A 25,859-nucleotide genomic window follows, 5' to 3' on the forward strand; every position below is an offset into this window, starting at 1 on the left:
GAAGTGCACCGCAAAATAGTTATAAGTTCATGCAGAATTTAATTAACAATAGAATCGTCAAAACCTAAATTCTTGTCAAAGTACCATGACCAAAGTTACAATCCTGCAAACATAGCAAACCTTAAAATAACAAATAAATGTGTCAAATTGAACAGGTCTTTTGGAAACTGGAAGGAGTGAAAACTATGAACAGATAGAGAACATGAACAAAGAAAGAAACCTAAAAGCAGAGGACAAAATATTTGAAGAGTGTTACATACCTTTCAAATTATTGAAGTTGATGTATTGGTTGTTTTTTTCGAAAGTTGATATTGATAAAGTGTTTAACATGTGAAATGGAAGAGGTGCAGTTAAAGAAGAATCATGTATCTGTACATTATTAGTTAAAATTAAATATATTGACCAAGTGAAATGGTAGAGAGAAGTTGTATTAGTACATAGTATAATGCTTACCAATTGCAAATAGTGTTGCAGTGAGGGAATAGCATGACAAACTATTATACGTGTTAACACCTGTTAAAGAATAATGGTTGTGAAGAATCTTGTATTAGTACATCAATGGTTAATATAAAATGTATGGAACAAGTGATATGGAAGAGAGAATCTTGTAATAGTATGTGAAAGTTATGATATTGTTGAATAGGGTGTAGCTATTACGTTTGTACCATTTTTTTTGGAGAGTTGCAGCATGCAAAAGGGCTCTCCAGTTCTGCAGTCATTCATTTTATTGTAGATCCTGGAAAATAGAAATATAGTTTTGTGATTGGTGAAGAGTTAGAGAACATGAACAAAGTAACAAGTGTGAAAGTAGAGGACATGAAATTTGAAGATTGTTACATACCTTTAAATTACCAAAAATGGTAGAGAGAATGTTGTATTGGTACATTCCATAATACTAACCAATTGTAAATAGTGTTGCTATGAGTAAATGGCTTGACAAATCATTATATGTGTAAAACCTGTTGAAGTACAGCATTAGTCAGTATGAAATGTATTGAACAACTGATATGGTAGAGAGAATCTTGTGATAGTACATGAAAGCAACAAAATTTGTGAACAGGGAGTAGGTGCTACATGTGTGCCTTTTTTCTTGCAGACTTGGGCCTTGGAAAAGGAATCTTTACTTCTATAGTCATTCATTGTGTTGTGGATCCTAAGAAGTAGAAATATTGTTTTGTTGTGATACAGTGAAAAGAAGATATACAATAGATGAAAACACGATAAAGATTAGATTTGCATACCTGATTCTATTTGTTCTATAGGTATGCTTGTTTTGTACTGTGTGAAAGCTCCTACAATCGAGCTTCCTTTGTCTTTCGAAGTACTATTGATGTTGCACCTTTCAATCGGGAGTACCTTTGGTAGCTGAAGTTTGGTTGTATACGTAGATGTTCAATTGCTTTTACTCTTGAAAGGGCTATGAATGTTAGGCCTTGTTTCTCTGTTTTGCCGATGGCAATTGTGGCTAAGTCTAGTGTCAACCCCTATGATTTGTGAATTGTAATGCCCCATGCCATTGCTAGTGGAATTTGTGTTATGTTTCCTCTAGTAATTGGTGGAATCGGGACATGTTTTGCATTGTGTGGATCCCATGAAGGTCCAGTATAATGCTTGAAGCGAACAACAATATATTTTGGCAAATCAGGTGGTTTTGAACCTACAATGTAGACAATTTGTTTGATCTGTCCCAAAGCACCATTCACAAGGCCAACTTATATCCATAGATTTGCAATAAGCATAATTTCCTACTCTATAGAACGAAGAACTTCAAATGTGAGTTGTTCTTCTTATTGTGCCTACATATCTCTTTGATGTGCAATGATTGTTGTTGCACGTGCAATCGGTGAGTGCAATTGTGTTAGCATTTTAATGTTGTGTGCACTCGAAGTTACATTAGTTGCAAACAAATGTTTCTGTTGGTTGAAGTGATTATTTTCATCAAGTGACAAAGCATGGGTTGACCGCAACTAGAGGGATTCCCAATCTATTTGCAATGGTGTTGAGTTGTGGATATTAAGCAATATTTCACAGAATCTTATGTGAGAAGAACTTGTGCCTTGTTGACGAAATGGAGTATCCAAGGTGACAACAGTATTGAATGTGTGCCATAGAGCTAGTGCCATTGAGTGAGATGCATATAATGGCCTATCCATAACTGGTGTTAGTTGTGCAAGATCACCAACCAAAATGACTGAGATACCTGCAAATGATTCATGTTGTCTGGTGGGAAAATCTTCTCGCAATCTTTTATCAATATTAATGAGTAATTGAGGGCCAACAAAGCTCATTTCATCTATTAAAATGTAATGTAAGTGTTTGAAGTGCTCTTGGAACATTAATAGGGAATGGTCTGTTAAAGGTTTGTATTCATGAATGGGTATACGGAGGGCAGCATGGATTGTGGTTGCTTGGATATTATATGCAGAGACACCTGTTGGTGCTAGTACAAGCAAGGGGCATTGTGCATGTTTTGTACTTGAATTTAAATGTCTGCATATGCAGTCAATAAGAAATGATTTTCCATTTCCTGCAGTGCCTTGAATGATTAATCGCAATGGTGAAGAACGCAGATTGTGGTCAGCATGAGATTTGATAATATCAAGTGCAATTATTTGGTTTTGTGTAAGCTCATAGTTAGCAAGTGCATTAAAATGTGGGTTCACAAGATTGTGGGGTGCTTGGCTTTTCTCTATGAAAATAAAGTTAAATGCTTGTGAATGTAGTGGTTCATCAGGTATAGAAGTAGTCCAATCAAACTGTAGATCAAAATCACGTTTGCCAAGCAATTGAAGAGCTACAACATTGAAGTTGTTTGATGCTCCCATTTGTGACAAAAACTCCCATTCGTAGAGCCCTTCTTGAGTTGATTGATAAATATATTCTGGTTGTAGGTCTTCCCATTTTCTATGGTAATGTGTTCTTGAAAACCATTCACATGCCATCAAATGTAATCTGTACTTTGAAGAGCTTACCAATTCATGATAATTTCTTCAGGTGAGGTGCCTATATGTAGAGGAATAATTTGAAATGGTTTGTAAAGAAGCAATTCACTCCAACATAAACTTTCAAAACTATTGTCCTCTTCTAAAGGTAATGATTTTTATTGTGGGTAGACATTTACAATTGCAGCTACCTTCTTTTCATCCATTTACATGATTTACGGTGCTCAGAGAATGTATATAGCTGGGTTGAACGAAGCAGAGTCAGGTTTGCTAATTTTGATGGTCGCTTCATGTAGTTCGAGATATAAGAGATTGAGGTTTGAGATTCTTCATCACAATTAGCTATGCATTGGAAGATTCTTTTACTGATATTCAGTGTTACAAATTGGCATGTACAAGATATCAATGGGAGTTTAAGTAGCATGTGACAAGTTTCTTGTGTGCTAATGTCCCTATCCGCAACTATTTCCATGAGTGGCCTTTGGTATGCCAAAAGGATTGTATCATCTAAATTCATTGATTCAACTATATGTTTCAAGATGTCAATATAACTTTCTGACTTTTGTTCAGTTTTTGATGTGTACTTTGAAATATATTGTAGAACTGCTTTCTTGGAGCAAACAAGCTGATAGTCAACATTTTCTCTCCATATGGCGAGCATTGTAGGGTTGTGTACATTTAGGCGGCTATCATTCCTTGCTAGTTTGTATGATGGGGTATTGTTGTGATCTAATATTAGTGAGGATTCAGGTTGTTCAGGCCAAGGAGCTTTGTATCAGCATTGAAGGATTGAGTTCTTTTTCCTCAAATAGGTATACTTTGAACACTTTGTATGCCATTGAACAGCATTGAGTAACTCAGTGTAATCAGTACAAGGATCCGATTTGGATATGGTCTCTGTATCTACAAGGCATGGATCTGAAATTATAGGCATATATTGCCTGTTCAAGCGAGCCTCTTCACAACGTGGATTCCATGCTATGATGCACTGGTCAAAGAACCATTTTACTGACTGGAAATTTGCATGATCTAACCAGTTAAGGTTATCAACATTTGGTGCTTGTGGCAACCAAAGAAAGCCATGTATATGTGCAGAGCCTCGGTGTTGCCATTCATATCTGTACTAGTTGTCAATACTTTTTAGTTCTTTCACAATGACTTCATCACGAAAGATTTGAAATCTTAAGTGTAAGTATAAAGCTGTAATGTGAGGATTATTGATTAAATTTTCAATAAATTATCTTCTGTTGTTAGGTGTAGTAGCTGACTTTAACTTTGGTAATAACTTATGCAAGTCTAGCCATTTTGTGTCAGCTGAGCTTAAGGTGAAGAACATCGTAGGAGCACCTAACTGTTCTATCATTGATGTAAGGTCACGTCGGCACTTGCTCCAAAAAGCCCATGTACCACGCAATGACGTTGCATATTGCATGATATGGTTTTGTAATTCACTTGACGGCATGTTTTGTAAGTATTCCTTTAGGCCATATAGATTGTGGGGAAGATTATCTTGCAGATTAGTCTTTATGAAGACAGAAGCTGATTGTTGGGATCGATGTCTCATCATGAGATTGTAGATATAATATCTTAAGCAAACATGTTTCCCAAATCTTTGATCATAATATTTGATCAAGTGTAAAGCATATTCATCTAAATGCACTTGGTTTTCTCTTTGTTGAAGTGGTAAAGCTATTCCACTAGGGAAAAGTGTTGGGAATGCCATGGAAAGGAAGCCCTCAGTATTGTACTCATTGATAGGTCATGCACTAATTTTTGGCCAAGGAATAACGTTGTCGATGGTTTTATCTAGATGGAGGATGTTTTTTATTGCATCAAGTTCTGGTATTGATGATGGTAGTTGTGGGACAAATGAGGAACTATTCTCCCTGATTTGTTCTTCGATGTCAATAGCTGGTTCAGTAGAGGCATCTTCAACAACATCTTCTTGCGGGGAATGTACTGAATGCAGTAGCTCTGTAATGTCAGTGGTTTGCTCTGGCAATAGAGGCACTGCATCTAGATCAATGACTACATCCTTGTAGTATTGATCATGTTTGATTTTGTAAGCCAATGCATTCATGACGTGAAATCTATTCATGTAACAGTCATAAGTTAAACCTTGGGAATTTGTTCTACGGACAATTAGAATTTCTAATTGGTTAATATGTCGAGGCAATGTTATTGCAATATCAGAAATATCTTGTGGGAAGTTTATTGTATGGCCAGAATATTTGTATTGGCCTCCCCTTGCATGTGTTACTTGTAAAACAGGTGCAATTCTTGATATGAGCATTTCTTCTACCTGAGAGAGAGACTTTAAAATAGAAGGTTGCTCACTTGGGTCCATATTGTTCAATAATGAGAAGGGGTGGAGGCCTTTTTCACCATAACATCTCATGCACACAACTACATGATTGATATTTTTAATAGTCATGCCCACATATTTTCTTTGCAAACAAAACATGGCTGTGTGACCTCCAACATATCAATCTTTTTTGCGGAAATTAGACAATGTATTTTGAAATGAAGCAGCCTTCATACCAAGTTCAGGAGCAGTAGAAAATGTTTGAAAGAGATTAATTTGCTCAAGATCAGTGTCTGTTGTTTCTAATAACTATCCTGGGTTATTAGAAGGTCTATGAAGTGCATGATGCTTCAGTTGTCATTTCTTGGAGATATCAGCTCTGCTCTTTGCATAATAAGTTCTATTGGTCTCGCTTCTCCTTTATTTGATAGCATCAATTTCTTGAGGGCAAGGCTAGATAGATATCTAATATTTTAAAGAGAGCAGAGCTATGTCAGAATTTTCATAATTGAGGGTAGTTAACTTTGAAGCATGTATGAAGAATGTATAAGAATTGAAAATTGCTTTATGTATGCTTATGTGATTTCAGAGAATTTGTTCTGTATGTAAACTGCTTTTGTTGTGATTATTTGTATGTGTAATTATCTGTTCTGTTGTTTTGTTGCTCTTGTTGGCTCAACTTATATTTACAACTTTACTTGAAATATATGGGTTGTCGAAAGCCATAAATTGACTGTCAAGTGCTGAACTGCGTAAATATGTTGCTACTAGCAAGTTGGTTTTACAAAAGGTAGCATTGTCATATAGCTATGTATAGATATAGTATTTTTTTATGTTTCACGATTTTAAAAGCATGATTGTAATATAGGTATGCAAAACTATAGTAAATTTTGATACATATAGATGTATGTATACATATGCACATGTACATATACATATAGTTCAAAAATTCAAGGTTTTGTATATGAACATATGCACATATATAAGTACATGTATATATCAAAAATACTATAACTATGAATACTTATATATAGTTATGTATTGTATTGTTAAACAAATAGGTATAAGACCAGAAAAAGAGCAAGATACGTGCATATATGTCTAGTTTATGTGCAACCAACATACTATCAACACATTTAAAATTAAAGACTATCACTGAAAATAACTAATGTCAAGAGGAAAACCTTTCAAACAGATAATTGGTAGATGTAAGAAATGTCCATATAGATTTTAAAAGCATGATTGTAATATAGGTATGCACAACTATAGTAAATTCTGATACATACAGATGTATGTATACATATACACATAATTTAAAAATTCAAGGTTTTGTATATGAACATATGCACATATATAAGTACATGTATATATCCAAAATACTATAACTATGAATACTTATATATAGTTATGTATTGTATTGTTAAACAGATAGGTATAAGACCAGAAAAAGAACAATATACGTGCATATATGTCTAGATTATTAACAAACAACATACTGTCAACACATATAAAAGTAAAGACTATGACTGAAAATAACTAATGTCAAGAGGAAAAGCTTTCAAACAGATAATTGGTAGATGTAAGAAATGTCCATATAGATATTTATAGAAGCACCCTTGTCCGTGTAAAACATGCTTGTTTGTATATGTAAAAGTACTAAACATGAAAATTAAGTAATAGTATAATTGTATTGTAAACTGGAAAGTTTAATAATTAGAAAAGATGCGTTATAATTTTAACTCTTTGTACTTAGGCAGCCAATTTTTGCAAGTAATGCATGGCACTCAGCCTTGAATTCAACAGGAGCAACTTTATTGACTTTGACTTTCATCTTCGTTTCTGAATTATATGTCTCAGTAGAAACCAGCAGTGTGAATGAATAGTAACATGACAGTGCTCTCTTGATCACTGAGGAAGGTGTTTCTGTTGTTGTTCCATCGTTTTGGAGTGCATAGAGTTGTTTTGCAGTTTTGTGTAGCAAGTGAATGCCACCCTCGTCAAATGCAGTGGCCCATAGAGTACCTATGGCATCTTGCAACTTTAGAGGCAAGAGGTAACTATAATTGCAGTCTTGCATAGTCATTTGACATCTAGAGAAAAACCAAGAGTCATTAGCGTGATGTGTACACTTTTTCTTGCAAGGCCTTTCATTCACTATTAGTGGGCAAGCTGCATAATAGAATTTTTTGTCATTGACATTCACAAAGCGCAGAACAGCTAGCAATGTTGTCTGAATTGTTTCTGGTCTAATGCTCATCCCCTTACGGATTGAAGATATTGTCATTCTAGTATATCTGCCATCTATGTGGATAGTTTGTGCAACAAAAGGTACAGCAAGCAAAGGGTCCTTTCCTCTTAATGTGAGAAGCTCTGCTTCTGGAAAATTTGGGTTGATATGTAATGTTGTTGCAGCTATTATGTTTATAAGCTTCCCATTGAAATAGCCAACACAAGCATTATGTAAAGCAAGGATAAGCGTACTATCCTTGGTCAGCATATTTTTCAATTCCAGGCCCTTTTATTCTGCCATTGGACCCCATAAGTTGATGTCAATTGTTGAACCAAAGAGATCATTAATTTTCACCACACCTTTTTGTATTTGACTGCCATCTTTCCTGTGTATAGGAACGATATCTCTATAGAACAAGACCAATTATGTCAACCAGCATGTTATTTGTTAGATGAAACAATTCACTAATGGGTGTGAAAGGAGGAGTTTGTTGATCTGGTTGTTCTTCATTGGTGCAGTGTTTTAGTATGGATGTATCAGACAACGTGATTTCTAGATGGTTGTTTAGTTTGTTGTACCTTGCGTTTGCCTCCTTAACAGATCCTTTTGAAATAATATAATGTGAACCTATGTCCACACTGTTAGAGTGTAACTTAGCTATCTCATCAAAACATGTAATTCTAATTTCAGAACCATCACAATCGACAATGTCAAAGCTAAAGACATGGCCATTTTTGGTCGCTGTGCTATATGCCTTAATAGGCTGTTTATGAGTGACTCTCCCTTTGATAGTCCATTTATTTTGGAATGGATTCAAAGTTTTGATAGGGCTTATATTTGGAGAAGTTGTTGTTTGTGGGGATGGCAATTCAGTTGCAAACTGAAGAGAGCGTTTAGATATTGATGGTCTGTCATCAGACATAATTTCTGGTTGTTGTTCTTTGAATAGATATTCTAGTTTACCAAAGAACGGGCAATCAATTTGTTTGACTTCCAGACTAAGTATTACAATAGTCCTATGGAAACAAAATACTTCTTCTTAAATTATTGCTCATTATACATAAACGAAATTTAAAAAAGATGAAACGTATTGTATTTAATAATCATAGTTGATTTCCTACCTTGTGTTCCATATGTATCGGCATGTATAGCTCGATAACTGGACTATTGTCCCTATTTTTAGAATGTCTGAAAGTATGAGAGTAGCATATTTAGAAGGCAAGATTGCCAACTGCATGTATGTGCCATCAAATAAGACTAGTTTATGTCTGTCAGTATCATCTTTGTTGTTCTGCATTTTCTGAAATGACAAGACTTGCAGCAATGCTGAAGGAAGGTCATCCCCAGCATTGATAGATTGAATTGCAAAAGGGGTAGGGATATACACTTGGTTTATTGTCTAAAAAAAATAATATGAGTATAGAGGATTTAATTTTAATGGCAACCAGCTCATATATTTCCTTACTTGTTAATGTAAAGCATGTCTTAGTAAACGATGTAATCAAGCTATGTTATGTATACAGTATGTATATAGTTTTGTAATATGCCATCCAAAAAGTACGCATGCGATAATGAAAAGGATGGAATGGAAAAGACCAATGAACTGTTCAAAAGAAGAGCATAAAAGCTTTCTATATTGAAAATTTTTCATAATATAGCTTACCAAATTATCAATAGTGGAGTGCTCTATGGGTTCAGAGGTAGCTGCTAAAGATGTCATTGTGCATATATACCTTTTGAGAATTAAAAGTAAATTATAAGCATGATGAATTGTAGTTCTTATATCAGAATGCAATCACAACATGATGCAAGCTCATCAAAGGTATATATGCACAAGCAGTGTAAAATTAAGTGACCATAGACTAACGTTGTTACAGTTTTTTTATTTTTTCCATATGGTAAGGAATTGATCATAATGTGATTGAAACATGCATTGAAAGCGATAATTGGTCATATGCTCATAAGCTTGGAAAACATTGAATATGATATAATGATTTATATATTTGAGAGTATATTAACAAAATATGACTTTATCTAATCAAAGATCTTTGAAAATACGGGATGCCTCTGTCTGTTTCGAATGTTAACCAAAAAAAGAATGTAACGTTCCAAAGATTGAATAATCAGAACAACATAGCATCAACCCAAGCAACCCATCCAAGCTTGTTATCACTCCATTTAAATACTTTGTCTCCCAATGTGAAAATAACCATTGGATCAACTAACTGTTCAGTAGTTGGTATTGGGAAAGGTGCTACTTCAATATGATCTATGGTTGTTACAGCACTAGAAGATGTAGAGGATTTATGTTCGTAGTGGGCAATTATCTTTCTGAGGTTACTCTTTAGCTTGTTGCTTTCTTACAACATGCTTTCAATTACAGTGTTGATGTCCTTTGTTGCTTTCAAACTTGTATCCATTGTTGAAATTTCATAGTGTTAGTGTCGATGTTTTTTGTTTTAATGACAAAGTGGAAATGCATCACTACAAAAAGTGAATATACAAGAATAATAGAGAAAATATTTAAGTAGATCACATTTTTTTTTGTCAACCATAATGAATTTACTATTAACTAACTCTAAAAACTTGTAATAATAACGGCAACACATTAAGTTGTGTAAGTTGTCATCTATATGTATACATGCATATATATTTAAGTATGAACATGAATGCTTTCAGTGTGCAACGTAAGTATGCAATTTTACAATTATAAGAAAACCATAATTATAAATATCAGTTACAATATATTAATTTTCTAAATATCGAACATTTGTCAGTGGTTACTTAACTTGGAGATTAAAAGCCTTCATGTGCACAAAGTCAGTTATCTGATTTGTGTTACCCTGACCAAATATTTCATGATTCAACATTGTCTTGTGGTCATCTCCATACGTGGGCTCTGTTGGCAAAGAAATGCTATCTTTAATGATTTCATGTAAAGGCTGTGCATGAAAGTTGGCATTCTCTATGGCTAGTTGCAACCTTAAAATGTAATTTGTGACAATCTTATTCTCTGTTTCGCAAGTCATACTGTCTTTAATGATGTCTTTAATGATTTTATCCTCGAGGTTGTGCACGAATGTTGACGTTCTTTATGGGTGTTTGCAACCTTAAAATGGAATTTGTTTTTTTATTGTTGCCAATATTTCACTCTACAATTTTCGCTCTTGAAATGTTTGCATAGATTGTTGGGTTTGGTTCTCGTTGTGACTATTTTATTGGCCTTCCTTGTGAGCTTGACACCGTTAATGGTTTAAAGTTGCAAGGTAAGGTTCTATTTTTTTTAAATACGTTTTTATTTTGTATTGCATTTTCATTTATAGACTATTTTTTTTTCTTGTTCCATGTGCTTGCAGGGTTGCTGCTTTGTTTATGTTATTTAACTATTTGTGGACATGACTACTTTCAGACTACAACATAGAGTACACTATGTACATATACATATGCACATGTCTATATGTATATATATGCATATATATATGCAGACATGTGTGTATTGATATACATGTATAGATGCCTACACATGCATGTATGTATATATGTACATATGTGTATGCACATATATATACAATTTTTTTATGTTTTTTTACAAACTTTACAATGGAACCACAAAAACAGAGAATGAATAAAACCATATATATAGATGTATATATATACGTACACGTGCTTATGCATACATATATATATATATATACATATATATATATATATATATATATATATATATATATATTGATACTCTAACAATTTCTTAATCTCTGCACACATAAAGAACGTCGACAATCATGCACAGCCTTGGGAACAAAATCATTAAAGGCAGCGTTGTTTGAGAAATAGAGCACATGCATGGAGATGACCATAGGAAAACATTCTTGACAAGAGCAAATGAAATTAGATTTTAGGGATCTAACTAGCAACCTGTTTCATTTGGCTCCTATGGTTTGTTTGTGAGCTTGACGCCATGAATGGTTTGAATTTGAAAGGTAAGCTTGGGTTTAATTTAAACTCTTATTTGTTTTGTAGTGCAATTTTTGTATGGTTTGCTTATTTTCCCCTTTCCTCTGCTTTCAAGGTTGTTTTATTGTAAGTATTTTGCTCTGTAATTTTTCATTTAGTCTTAGGTTTTGTTTTAGCTGTGAGTATTTATTGCTCTGTGCACATGAAGGGTTTTAATCCGTAAGATAAATTGATAAAATGGTATATATATGTAGATCATGTGTTTTACACTGTAAAAATTCTCAGACTACAACATACAGTACTCTATGTACATATACATACGCACATGTCTATATGTACATACATGCATATATATATATATATATATATATATATATATATATATATATATATATATATATATATATATATATATATATATATATATATATATATATATATATATATATATATATATATGCGTACATGTGTGTATTGATATACACACATAGATGCCTACACATACATGTATGTATATATATGTACATATGTGTATGGACATATACATATAACAGTACTTAAATGTGTTCTATATATATATATATATATATATATATATATAGTTTGTGTTGCATTCACACTACAATGTAGTCTTGCATCAAGAAATATATATATATATGCACACACACACACACACACACACACATATATACATATATTGGTACTCTAACAATTTCTTAATATTTGCACACATAAAGAACGTTGACAATCATGCACAGACTTGGGTACAAAATCATTATAGACAGCATTGTTTGAGAAACAGACCACATGCATGGAGATGGGCATAGGCAAACATTCTTGACAACAACGAAAGAAATTACATTTGATGGATCCAACCAGCAAACGGGAAAAAATATAACGTAAGGTAGAATTTCATTAGTAACAGAATGGTCAAAATCTAAATACCTGAGAAAGTGACTAGAGACAATGCAGACTTAAAGTAATCATGTTCACAAAGATTGTATCAAATAGTGCATTACAAAGCATATGCAAAAATAAGGATTGTATCAAATAGTGCATTACAAATGTTGAAAAATTTAATAACAAAATAAATAATTACCTAGCAATGTAAAACCATTAATGCCAACAACCTCATAAACAAGCCCAATAAAAGAGTCTGCATTGGTGTAGATAACCAGGCACGAAAAGATTAAAACAAAGTAATAAACTCAAATGACTAAATAACTGCAAATAGAAAAAAGCAAACTAAAACCCTTTTAACCTACAACAAAAGACACAAAGTAGCAACCTTGGAAGTACACTAAACCAAGAAATAACCAGAGTATAGAAAAATGGACTACAAAACAAAAAAGAATCTAACCAAAAGAAGAAATTACCTTGCAAATTCAAAACATGCACCGAGAGTGACAACAAAATCTAAGTCAACAAGTATATCCAAAGCAATGTGAAAGTGCCTAGGAAACTGAAAGTAATCAAGGCCACAAACAGTTAAATAACATAGATGAAGTAATCCCTGCAAGTAGAGCCAAGGAAGAAATAAGCGAAGTATAATAAAAAAGCATTACAAAACCAATTAGATTTTAGGGTTCCAAGGGCGCATAAAGAATCTAAATAAAACCAATTAGATTTTAGGTTTCCAAGCGCGCATAAAAAATCTAAATAAAATAAATTGTATTCCTATCAAGATGCAAAAGAAATCAACTGGATCATCATTACATATAACGTGGATGAGCCTACTTATAAAGGCAAGGCTAAGAGACAAGAGATCACACAATGATGACATGTGGCTCAATGAGATGCAAGGGTAGGTAGGGGTAGGTAGGAGAAACAAAAAATTATTCCACATGAGGTGGATCACCCACCGAAGGTGGAATGTAATAGCAAGATCATGCCATAAAAGGTGGAAATTCTCTTGCATACACACTCCCAATGTAGCACATCTCCCAAAGTGTCTCATATGCAAGCTACAATATTATGCATGTACCTAAGTAGACTTAAGTAAAGTATAATTATATCCAAGATGAATAATTACACCAACACTACCCCTTAAGTGCATCTTATGGGAATGCACTTAAGTCTACAAGGAAACTAAGCAATGCAAGATGGGTCTCGGCTACATGGTCATGTTACGTACCCATATATAAATGCAAATGCATGTAAACCAATGCAATCTCTCATAAAGAAGAGAAAGAGGGAAAAACCCAATGGGAAAAAACCCTCCCCCAAAAGAGAGATGAAAACTATACAAGAGAACTCTCATAGAAGTATGTGAAGGACCAAGCCCCATGTGAGGAAAAATTCCCCCCCATATGAGAGAAGAAGAGAAGCTAGGTAGCCCCCCCTAAATCTAGAATCTGCACCAATGGTAGAAGCTCGAAAATGAATGAAGAAACTGCTCCATGAATGTCGAACAACGTTCCTCCCCTTGGGAAGAAACAAAAATGGAGGTGTATCCATGAAGTCTACCCCCTTTAATTTAATATATCAATTTTTTATTTATTAAATTTAATTTAAATATTTAATAAAAAAATTTACAATCAACCCCCCATTTTTTTAAAAAAATATATTTTCTCGATAAAAATGAATAATAAAATTTGCAAAAAAAAATATTTTTTTTTAAATATTTTTAACAAATCGTACCGTACAGCCTAATAGGCTGATTTTTTCCTCCAGCCCCGAAAATCGACTTTTACCCAATACAGGCGAATTTTAGAGTCAAAATTCATGCAAATGGCCACCCGGACACAATGGCAAGGTCGGATTTGGTTTACGATGCCTCCAAAAGAAGATGCTCCTCAGATCTTCCTCTTGACCTCCTTAAAAATCACTCCAAAGGCAATGCAAAGGTGCTCCAACCTCTCTAATACCATGTGAGATTACGCTTGAAGCAACCAAGATCAAAGAGACCACAAGATAGCACAATGACGAGAGAGATAACATGTGACAAGAATAAATTGTATTCCTATCAAGATGCAAAAGAGATCAATTGGATCATCATTACAGACAATGTAGATGAACCTGCTTATAAAGGCAAGGCTAAGAGACAACAGAGCACACAATTATGACATGTGGCTCAATGCGATGCAAGGGTAGGTCCGGATAGGTAGGAGAAATAGAAAAATATTCCACATGAGGTGGATCACCCACCCAAGGTGGAATGTAACAACAAGATCGCACCATAAAAGGTGGAAATTCTCCTACATACACACTCTCGATGCAACACGTCTCCCTAAGTGTCTCATATGCAAACTACAATTTTATGCATGTACCTAAGTAAACTTAAGTAAAGTGTAATTATATCCAAGATGGATAATTACACCAACAAGATTAAATACTGATTAGCATAAAAAGTCTAAATGATATCCTAATTTAATTATGAAATTAAAATATTAATATTTCTTCATATTTATGATAATCTCGTGTTCATTTGATGTAGCTAATTGTTTTGTAACAATAAAGATTTTGATGGATAAAAACTTTCTTTCTCTTACTTTGATCATGATAGGAGGTATTTTATACTAGCATAATATCTAGATAATTAACGAAATAAATCACATTTTAATGATTAAGATTTTCGTATGAGATGATCATGCAATAACATTTCTATACACATTATAAACATTGTTATAATGTTTTAGATGATGGTTATATCAAGTCATCATTTTAGAGTGTGTGTGTGTGTGTGTGTGTGTGTGTGTGTGTGTGTGTGTGTGTGTGTGTGTGTGTGTGTGTGTGTGTGTGTGTGTGTGTGTGTGTGTGTGTGTGTGTGTGTGTGTGTGTGTGTGTGTGTGTGTGTGTGTGCGTGTGTGTGTGAAATGAACTAAAATGGGCTAAATAATTTATATTATCAAATATTGATTGATCAAATTCTTATAATTATCAATCAATTAATGGTATTAGAAGTTTTATCAAGTCATGACTACGGGATTTAGCAAGCCTCATGTTATTCTTGCAAGAGGAAAATCATGCTTTTGTGTTTATTGCATTGCGAACAACAGATACTCATTGTCAAAATATTACTGATTGATATGTTTTGCAATGGGAAATGAAAGAATTTTACACAATGCCTCCTTACGAAGATAGTGACATTATTGATATTCATGATCCTCTATATTCAGCTGATTATGAACGTGTTTCTGATTTAGTCGTTACAGGTGCGTGCGTGCATATTTTGTAAATTTTATATGTACATGTACAAATTTTTAAATTCTTATTTAATTTAATTATGTTCACAATTAATTTAAAAATGTATAATGAACTAATATTGCTTGAAATATATATATACATGTGGTCTATTTTCACAGGTGATATTTTTGCAGTGATTGTTGATCCTGACAAAACTAAAGGTGTAGATTATTATCTACTAATATGCACACAACCAAAATGCAAGTTATTGGAATTAGTCAATGATAATGATGGGCAACAATATCCCACGGGTTCAGTTATTGTTGAAGGCACCTATTATCAGCAAATAAAGATAGATACAAATGGTGTAACATTCATTGATTATATGCCTGGCCAAAAAGTTCTACACTACAGTCACTTAGTAATAGCAAGAAGATTGCAGCTGGAGACATTGCCAAAAAGAGGAGGTGGCAACCAAAAGTGGAGGTTGCCTACTGAAGATCATGAAAAAAAATTAGACATTATAAAAGATAGGGAGGATCCATATTATATGTACCAGGAGCTTTAAGTTCACTTGTCATGTTTGAACAAGTAAATTATATTAGATAGGTCTTATTTTAATAAACTCATATATATTTAGATATTTAGACATGTGTTTACATTCGGATAGTGTGGAAATTTAGTTTTGCTGATGTATCTATTTTACGTTTTATGATTTTACATGTTTTATTCTTAAATTAAATATTTGTGTTTATGCATTGAACATGTATGTATTAATTTTAATTTTTAAGTTTATTTATGTGTATGGATTCATTTCATTATGGTGTCTTAAGGGGTCATTGACACATGTATGGATTAATTTATATTTGTACACATGCATGGATTCATTTTATTCATCTATGCATTCATTTAATTTATATTTACACATGTAGAGTTCCATTTAATTATGTTGTATGGATTCATTTAACTATGTTGTCCTAGGGTGTTTTAAGTGGTCTTAAGGGGATTTCTGCAAAGTGGTCATAGTACATGTATATATAGTTACACAGGTAGCTTGAATCTTCAATGTGTGAATCACCTATTAAATCATCTTTAAATGTATGTATACATGTATCAATTCATTTATTGATCCAAGAGATCATGTGTGTGTGTGTGTGTGTGTGTAGGTATCTGTATATGTATATGTATATGTATATATGTATATATGTTTCATGGATTCACTTACATTTTCACACATGCATGGATTAGTTTTATTCATCTATGTATTTATTTAATTTATATTTACACATGTATGGTTTCATTTAATTATGTTGAATGGATTCATTTAATTATGTTGTCCTAAGGTGTTTTAAGTGGTCTTAAAGGGATTTAAGGGGATATTTGCATCATGGATTCTTTTATATTTTTACACATGCATGGATTCATTTTATTCATCTATGTATTTAATTTAAAAGTGAAAATAACTAAGCTCATTAAATTTAAATATATAGATATAAGCTCATTAAATTTTTCAAGTAGTTCATTAAACAAACATAAACACTTAACTAAAATGAATGAGTAAATCTGTTTAACAATGAACAACTAAAATATACATAAACACTTAACTTTCAAAAATGTAATCTTTAAACACTTAACTTTCAAAAAAGTACAAATTCTAGTATAAAATCTAGATTCCTAACACATATATGTATATGTCTATCTATCACATACACGTTTGAAATTCAAATGACTATCTATCACATACACATATATTTATAACTTGAAGCCTAACCCTTCAAATATAGAACATAAATATTTAAGAAACAATTAATTTAAAGTTATAATGTATACCTTTGTCTCCTGATGAACAGGGTTGGTGGCAATGTGCAAATCCTCAAACATCGCCCCATGCGCCTGCAATATAAATTACACATGAACTCACATGTACATTATTTAAAAATTCATTATTTAGATCAAATCGAATCTACTTGAACATGTACATGTACATGGTTGTAGATAAACATACCTTGGGGTCTCTAACACCTCCACCGCACGCATGTTGGACTCTAGAACGCTTGCGGGATGAATGGCTCATCCTACACAATGTTCGCTCATCCTAGACAATACACACATTTTGTTCAATATATAATTTAAATAACTTAAAATTATTTAATCAACACCTAGATATCCCTTTAAATAGAACTTAAAAACAAAAAAAAATTAATTTAAACTTTATATACCTGTGTCTCCTGATGAACACCTGGGCCACTGGCAGGATCCAAATCTCCATACATCGACCCTAACGTGATACCCTATATAGTTCAAAAAATACAATCCAATATATAATTAGTTTAATCAATGCAGTTCATGTGTACAATCAAGTAGCTATATAAAATTGCTAAATTAAAATCAATAAATTATATTTTAATTCATACCTCTCCCACAGCATGTAAGGCTCGTCCGATCCTGTTGATGTCAGAATCATGCAAGGATCCCACTACAACATGATCCCCCTCACTGTTTGGCTCCATAAGCATGGTAGTGAACATCCCCTAAAATACAGTACCAGGTTATGTGGCCCGATCAACTGATCTATAAACAAGAGGAGGAGGTGTATCCTGACCAACTGCTATATGTTGGGGTGGGGCAGTAGGATTGCAGCAGTAGTAGGCTGAGAATCTATATGCTCACAACCACGGCTAGAAGAAGTCAGTCTACCAAGTACACGCCTAACATATGATGAGGCATCCTCTAGTGGGATCCCATGCTTCATAGCAATGACCTGGTATGAATCGAAGAGATCACTGGATAAGCATGCGCTCATCTATCATAAAGGATCTATGTCATGCATGCGTGCAACATCCATCGGCAATACTATGTCTACTCGAACATATGGATCATCACTCGTTGATGCATCATCAGCTCCATGAATGTTGGTATGACAATGCATCAAATATCTACCCATCCGATCTAATGTCATCTCATCCACCTGTGTGGCTATAATAGCAATACTAGAAAAGATTGATTATCGAGTGTCATCCGATACACTATCTGCAGCATGTGCTAGGTCTGGACTCTTGGGAATAACCACAAGGTTTGGACCAATCAATGACTGCTTATTAACGGGTGGGGGTGCACCTGGCCATCTGAACATATCTGAAAATTTGTCCTTCCCTAGCCCAGTATGTTTCAAAAAATTGATGTAGTCAACATCATCCAACAAATGAAACTCTACAAATAATTGTTTGCAGAAATAAAGGGGAAACTCATCCTTTTGGGGCCACCTATGATGAGTGGCCAACCATATAGGATAGATAAAAGGTGCTACTAGTGCATCTGTGCACCTAGTAGGCATATAACCCTTCACCCTACCAAACGCCTAATAACGAGGAAACATGGTTTTCACATCAGTTGTGGAAACCTTATCATTCATTGTGTCCCATTTCACCATACCATGTACACTGTGTGAAAGGGATCTATAGAAATCCTCTATGTTGAACTCGTCATATGGATTATAATTGTCAATGAGGTCAATCATATGAAGTAGCTCATGTTCAATTATCTTACCCCTTTGCTTATTTATTTGATCACGCATTTTTCCCAATGTGATATTTAAATGATTTAGGGCACGTTGGAGTGCCTCTACTGTCTGATTATAGAGTAGGTGTCTCTCCTATGGAGTTGTCGCAAACCTATGCGACGTCTGCTCACTCCCAGGAGGATGAACACTAGGCTCAAAACTACTAGTGTTATGGGGTCCATGCTCATCAAACATGATGATAGTGGGTAATATATATATATATATATATATTAAACATGTAAATTAAAAAAATTAGATATACAAAAAAGAAATTTAAACATCATAAATGCATACACTAAAATTATCTCTATAAAGACAAATTTAAGATAAATTTCTTGATCTATGCACAATAGAAATTTAAACAACTACAAATTTAATTTTTAATTTCAATATATGTCTAATTTACAATTACATATATTTTCATATACAATAATTAAGTTAAAAATTAGTCAAATGAGTCAAATTAAGTCAAAATAGTCAAACTAACTCAAATTAGTACCACATAAGACCCCTTGCAACACCATTTGGTCTTATGTGGTCCAATTAGGTCCTAAGGGGTACACATGTGTCATAAGGGGCCTTATGTGGTCCTAAGGGGTCACCCATGTGTTAGAACACATGAGTGGCCCCTTAGGACCACATAAGACCCCTTACGACACCATTTGGTCTTATGTGGTCCAATTAGGTCCTAAGGGGTGCACATGTGTCCTATGTGGTCCAATTAGGTCCTAACGAGTGCACATGTGTCGTAAGGGGTCTTATGTGGTCCTAAGGGGTGTTAGAACACATGTGTGACTCCTTAGGACCACATAAGACCCCTTGTGACACCATTTGGTCTTATGTGGTCCAATTAGGTCCTAAGGAGCGCACGTGTCGTAAGGGGCCTTATGTGGTCCTAAGGGGTCACCCATGTGTTAGAACACATGCCCGACCCCTTAGGACCATATAAGACCCCTTGTGACACCATTTTCTGTTATGTGGTCCAATTAGCTCCTAAGGGGTGCACATGTGTCGTAAGGGGCCTTACGTGGTCCTAAGGTATCACCCATGTGTTCGAACACGTGTGACCCCTTAGGACCACATAACACCCCTTACGACACCATTTGGTCTTATGTGGTTCAATTTGGTCCTAAGGGGTGTACATGTGTCGTAAGGGGCCTTATGTGGTCCTATGGGGTCACCCATGTGTTAGAACACATGTGTGACCCCTTAGGACCACATAAGACCCCTTGCGACACCATTTGGTCTTATGTGGTCCAATTGGGTCCTAAGGGGAGCACATGTGTCGTAAGGGGTCACCTATGTGTTAGAACACATGTGTGACCCATTAGGACCACATAAGACCCCTGCACCATTTGGTCTTATGTGGTCCAATTAAGTCCTAAGGGATGAACATGTGTTGTAATGGGCCTTGTGTGGTCCTAAAGGGTCACCCATGTATTAGAACACATGTGTGACCCCTTGGGACCACATAAGACCCCTTGCAACACCATTTGATCTTATGTGGTCCAATTAGGTCCTAAGGGGTGCATGCACATACATACACATACATATGTGATCATTACGTTCAATTGGGTCATAAGGGGTACATATGTGATCATTACATTCAATTGGGTCATAAGGGATGCATACACATACATACATGTACATACATACATACATATAGACATACATACATACTCATAAAATAATTATATACACCTTAGGATGTATACATACACATACATATATACACCTCATGACATGCTATCAAGGGTCGTGTGTGGTCCTGAGGGGTCACACACGACCCCTGATAGCATTTCCTGAGGTGTATGGAACGTGTGTGTGACCCCTCAGGACCACACACGACCCCTGATAGCACGTCCCGAGTTGTATGTATGTCCTAAGGTGTATATAATTATTTTATGTGTATGTATGTATGTATGTGTATGTATTTATGTACATGTATGTATGTACATGTAGGTATGTACATGTATGTGTGTGAGTGTGTATTTATGTAGACCAATGTATGTACGTTTATGTATGTATGTATGTATGTGTATGTATTTTTATGTATGTGTATGTGTATGTCCTAAGGTGTACATATAATTATTTTATGTGTATGTATGTATGTATGTATGTATGTATGTATATATGTATGTATGTATGTATGTATGTATGTATGTAGGTAGGTAGGTAGGTATGTATGTGTATGTATGTGTATGTATGTATGTATGTAGGTAGGTAGGTATGTATGTATGTGTGTATTTGTGTGTGTGTATGTGTGTATGTATGTATGTATGTAGGTATGTATGTATGTGTATGTATGTGTATGTTTGTGTATGTATTTGTATGTATGTATGTATGTATTTATTTTCTAATTTTCTAAACTAGTATGATACAATAAATACAAAAAACTAATTTGCTATCAGAAAACTAATTTTCTATCAAAAACTATTTTTGTTTAAAACATAAATTAATATGATACAATAAAAACATTTAAAAAAAAAATTAAAATGGACTTACCACTGAAACACTTTCGGTCAGATCATTGCAGTTCTTCTCGCCCTCCCACTTAACTCCAAGCCACTCAATGCAAAATGATGGGCTTGGGCAGATTTCTGGGTTTATATAGCATTGCCACGCGAGTGTTGCATGGCCGCCAAATCGGTCCGACTAGAATAGGTACTATTAGCCTGAAGTGCGACACAGATCCCTACGATCACCCTTATGCAAATATCTCTTTCTTCTTTGTTAATAATGCATACCTCAAAAGGATCCCTTTAAATTTGTTGCTAGATATCTCTTGCCAATTATTGTTTCCTTGCTTAAAGAAATGAAGCCTATTTGGGACTCTTTCTCCCTAGCTTCAAATGCATGCATTATCGATTAGTGGGTATCTTCTTGGTGTTAAAGATGGGTTTTGTTGCTTCTATCTACCTTAAGACATCAACATAGGGGGTGGGGTATCTATGCGACCTCTTGGTTTCATTCTTGACTATCGATTATCATTATGGGATTGTTCCATACTCATGTTTCATCCCTATTTTATCCATCATTTATGGGATTATTGCATCCTCATGCTTAACCCTCATTACATTTATCAACATGGGATTGTTGCATCCTCATGTTTCACCCCCATTTTATGCATCATTTATCTTATACGGGGTGTTCATTCTTGAAACTAGACAAAATAAAGTCTTACACAAATGCTTCATCCCTGAAACCAGACATCAACATATGCAGCAGGATGAGTGGAACTAGAAAAATAAATCTAAACTATTTTGAATCTCCTCCCCAACATGGATCACCTAGCTTGATGCAGCGTTCTATGTCGTGGAATTCATGTCCCTTCATCCTCTCTCATGAGCCCATAGCATAACATGCATTTTCTAGTGTTGGATCATGGTTTCTTATGCTTTCAATTGGTGTACGTCCTTGTTCTTTCTATAAGTCAACTTGTGCTCTTGCAATAACATTTTAGGAATGATATTAGTGGTTGACACATTTTTATTATCGACGTCTCATCAACTAGGTGACTTGAATTTTTTTATTTAGTACTAACGTTGTTTACTCTTGAGTATACTTGAAGGTTGCTTGCATGGATTGATAGGATCCTAGTCTTGGGGGTTTGATCATCCATCGGTATTATCCTATCCCTAGTTTGTCTTGGTCTCAAATGCTCCATCTCTCATCTTTCTCCTTTACCAAGAGTATGACCATAAGATCATACTCGGATAAAATGGAGGCTAATGTAGCGTCGTAAATTGTGTATCCTTAATTAAGGTTGCACAATTTCATGCTTGGATTACCACCCACCTTAGTGTCTTGTATTTTGCATTTTAAAAGTTCCTTTAGGAGTTAAACTAAGTAATTTAATTACATCTAAAATCCTCTCTCATCATTCCACACATTATAAAACTGGGCCCTTAACCCTAAGTGTGGCCCCTTTTATTTTATCTTTTTTAATCAATTAATCATTAATAAAGTCCTTTTTCGACCTTCAAGGCTCAATTTCGCATATATAAAAACCTTGGATTGACACATTGAGATGGATTTGACTTTTTAATCATGGTACCTTGCATCCCTAAAAAATTCAAAAAAGTCGTTCGAAAAATGGTGATTCACCCTGGTCCTGACTTTTTCTCCCCAAATTTTAGGATCATGTTTTGGTGGTATTATAATGTTTAAATCTTTCTTTGTGTGAAAATATATCAATTCTAACTCAGCCTAAAGTTAATTTCAATTATGATATCCCTATATAAGGCATCTCTCTCAATTCATTTTTCTACAACTACAATTTTATGCAAACACTACCATCAATTCAAGAGTAGATCTAATTCAAGGAGAAACAAGCTACATCAAGGCATCTTCAAATTATATTTTAATTATGATTTCATGATAGATTTTGTGTGTTTTATCATGTTATTACATCAACACGTGAAAGACTTATCATAAGAGCATTGCATCACCTATTGTAGGTGGCAAATTCAGGAGTCGTGCAAGTGGAAAAGGACAAAGGAGACAAAGACAAAGTCAATTGCCTTTTGCAGAAATTACGGAGACACCTCAAGACCAGGGCACCCACTGCCCTTGTCCCAATAATTTTTCCCAAACTTTCAGGTACATGCTCTAATCCTCTTCTCTTTCTCAAATCTTTGTTTACAACTTTGTTTTATTTTTGCAACAATCCATTTTCATCATTTCATTTTAATTTCTCATTGTTGGTTATAGATTTACTACTTGCAATTCAAAACATAGTTCAAACACAAGTTCAACTCAAGTAAATGTGAAAATAGAACCTCAATCTACATTCAGCCCTCTTCTTAATAGAATTGAGGTTGGATCTATTGAGTTGATCCTCCTTTTAATGCACTGAATAATTTTCCTAAATTGTGGTCTTACCCACTTGGTGAAACCCTAGTTCCAAATTACACTATTACAGAAGGTATTACATAAATTAGGCTTACCTCAAAGTGTCTTATTTAAATATCAAGATGAAATAACAATTGGTAGGATTCGGGACACCGAAAAGTTTAAATTTGGCCTTAATTTGATCATTCCTCAAAGTAGTGGATTGGATCATATGATATATCATAAATATATGACTACAGTTTGACACTAAAGGGGCCAAAAATATTGCTGGAAATAGGTATGAAGTGAAACACTAAGGTAAGGACGCAAAAAGGAGTGAAATTTTGAAGGGTTACAATTCACAACACTTTAGTTTTTTAGAATATTTTACGATAATATATAAATATTATTTGTATAAGAGTTTATAGGTATGTGAATTGTTAGAACAACTAATATCCATAGGGACTGGTTCCTAAAATTTAGGAGATTAAACTCACGTATATATGTTTGCAATAAATCGAACGATATAAGAGATTTAAACAAAAAAATCTTATTTGTCTACAAATCCATACAAAACGGAGTTAATGAGATTAACAATATTAAAAATTAAAGAAAATGGATATTCTTTAGTAATATAACCCATAATAGAGGCAATACTGAAATTATGATAATAATAATATTATCGAGTTCAAGTAATGTTTTATAATTGTTAGAAATTAGGATCTTAGGATACTAATCGTTATAAACAAAATTAGAAAGTAAATGAAATGAGAAACATACATGCATAAATGTACACAATACACAAGATATACATGGGGGAAACCGTTTCAAGTAAAAAACCCCATAAAGCATCATTTAATTAAAACACTTACAAATATAGTCTATCATGAAATACACATGAACCTAGGGATACTCCTCCAATACTTCCACATGGCCAATAGTACCTCTTGTGCATAGTGATACAACTCACCATAAAGCTCCAAATTTTTATACAACTCTCAAATGAGAGAAAACCTCCATAAATATAGGAGGAAGGGTGGCTTCGCTAGTCACGCCTTTCCAATAACCCCCACTCATAAATAATTAATAATCTGATAATTATTAGATTATAATTATTTCAAATGGGATGTGCTTATAAAGCATATAATATATAATGTTTTATAACCTTATATTAGAATATATAAATGTTATAAGGATGTGATCGATAATAACATTATGTTCTAACACTCCCCCTTAATGTTAATAGGGGATCACATGTCCATTTCCATAAAATAAAAAAATGAATTACCCCAGTAATGTAGGACTTCTTTGATAGTGATAAAAAAGGACACAAATATATGCCAACATGAAGATCATGCATTCCGGACTACATGAAAGTCATCTTGTCATAATTTATAATCCTGGTGTTTTAAAAATGATGCTATGAGGTCTTTAAAAATTATATTGGAGCCGTGGTCTCCTCAAATTAGCCTCTCCCCATGTTCATTACATAGTGCCCGTAGGACTTAATACAATGCTTTTACAAGTGGAAGATTTACAAGGAGAAGAATTTGTAAATACACGTAGGACTTCAGCACAAATGGGCCTATAGGACTTACTAATGCCTACCTGTAGTAATTAAAACAAAAAAAGGGCTTACATGTGCCTATCTGGAGGCTTAAAGGACTTACTAATTTCTATATAGGTCATATTTCATACCTATTAGGACATATGCCTACCCGTAGGATTTAAAATCTAGGATTTAGCCACTAGGTGGTGTCATTGACATGCACACTCTCCCTCAATGGCATCACCTAATGCCAAGCATTATTTGAATTTGGAGGATATAATTCCTAAAGGTCTTATGCCTATTAGGTCTTAAATCTAGGATTTTGCCACTAGGTGGTGTCATGTACACTCCCCCTTAAT

General features: G+C 34.1%; 1 protein-coding gene across 1 annotated transcript; it reads right to left on the reverse strand.

The window, feature by feature from the left end:
- Nucleotides 1-6,982: 6,982 nt before the first annotated feature.
- Nucleotides 6,983-7,744, reverse strand: LOC131868974 (replication protein A 70 kDa DNA-binding subunit A-like). The gene has a single exon (XM_059215711.1). The coding sequence runs from the start codon at nucleotides 7,742-7,744 to the stop codon at nucleotides 6,983-6,985; it is 762 nt and encodes a 253-aa protein (XP_059071694.1).
- Between the last annotated feature and the right edge of the window lie 18,115 nt (nucleotides 7,745-25,859).

The sequence above is a fragment of the Cryptomeria japonica genome, unplaced genomic scaffold (genome assembly GCF_030272615.1).
Source record: "Cryptomeria japonica unplaced genomic scaffold, Sugi_1.0 HiC_scaffold_227, whole genome shotgun sequence".
Lineage (NCBI taxonomy): Eukaryota > Viridiplantae > Streptophyta > Pinopsida > Cupressales > Cupressaceae > Cryptomeria > Cryptomeria japonica.

What these genes read in the sequence shown, in the direction of transcription:
- LOC131868974 (XM_059215711.1), bottom strand. Translation starts at nt 7,744, where the DNA reads ATGCTGACCAAGGATAGTACGCTTATCCTTGCTTTACATAATGCTTGT.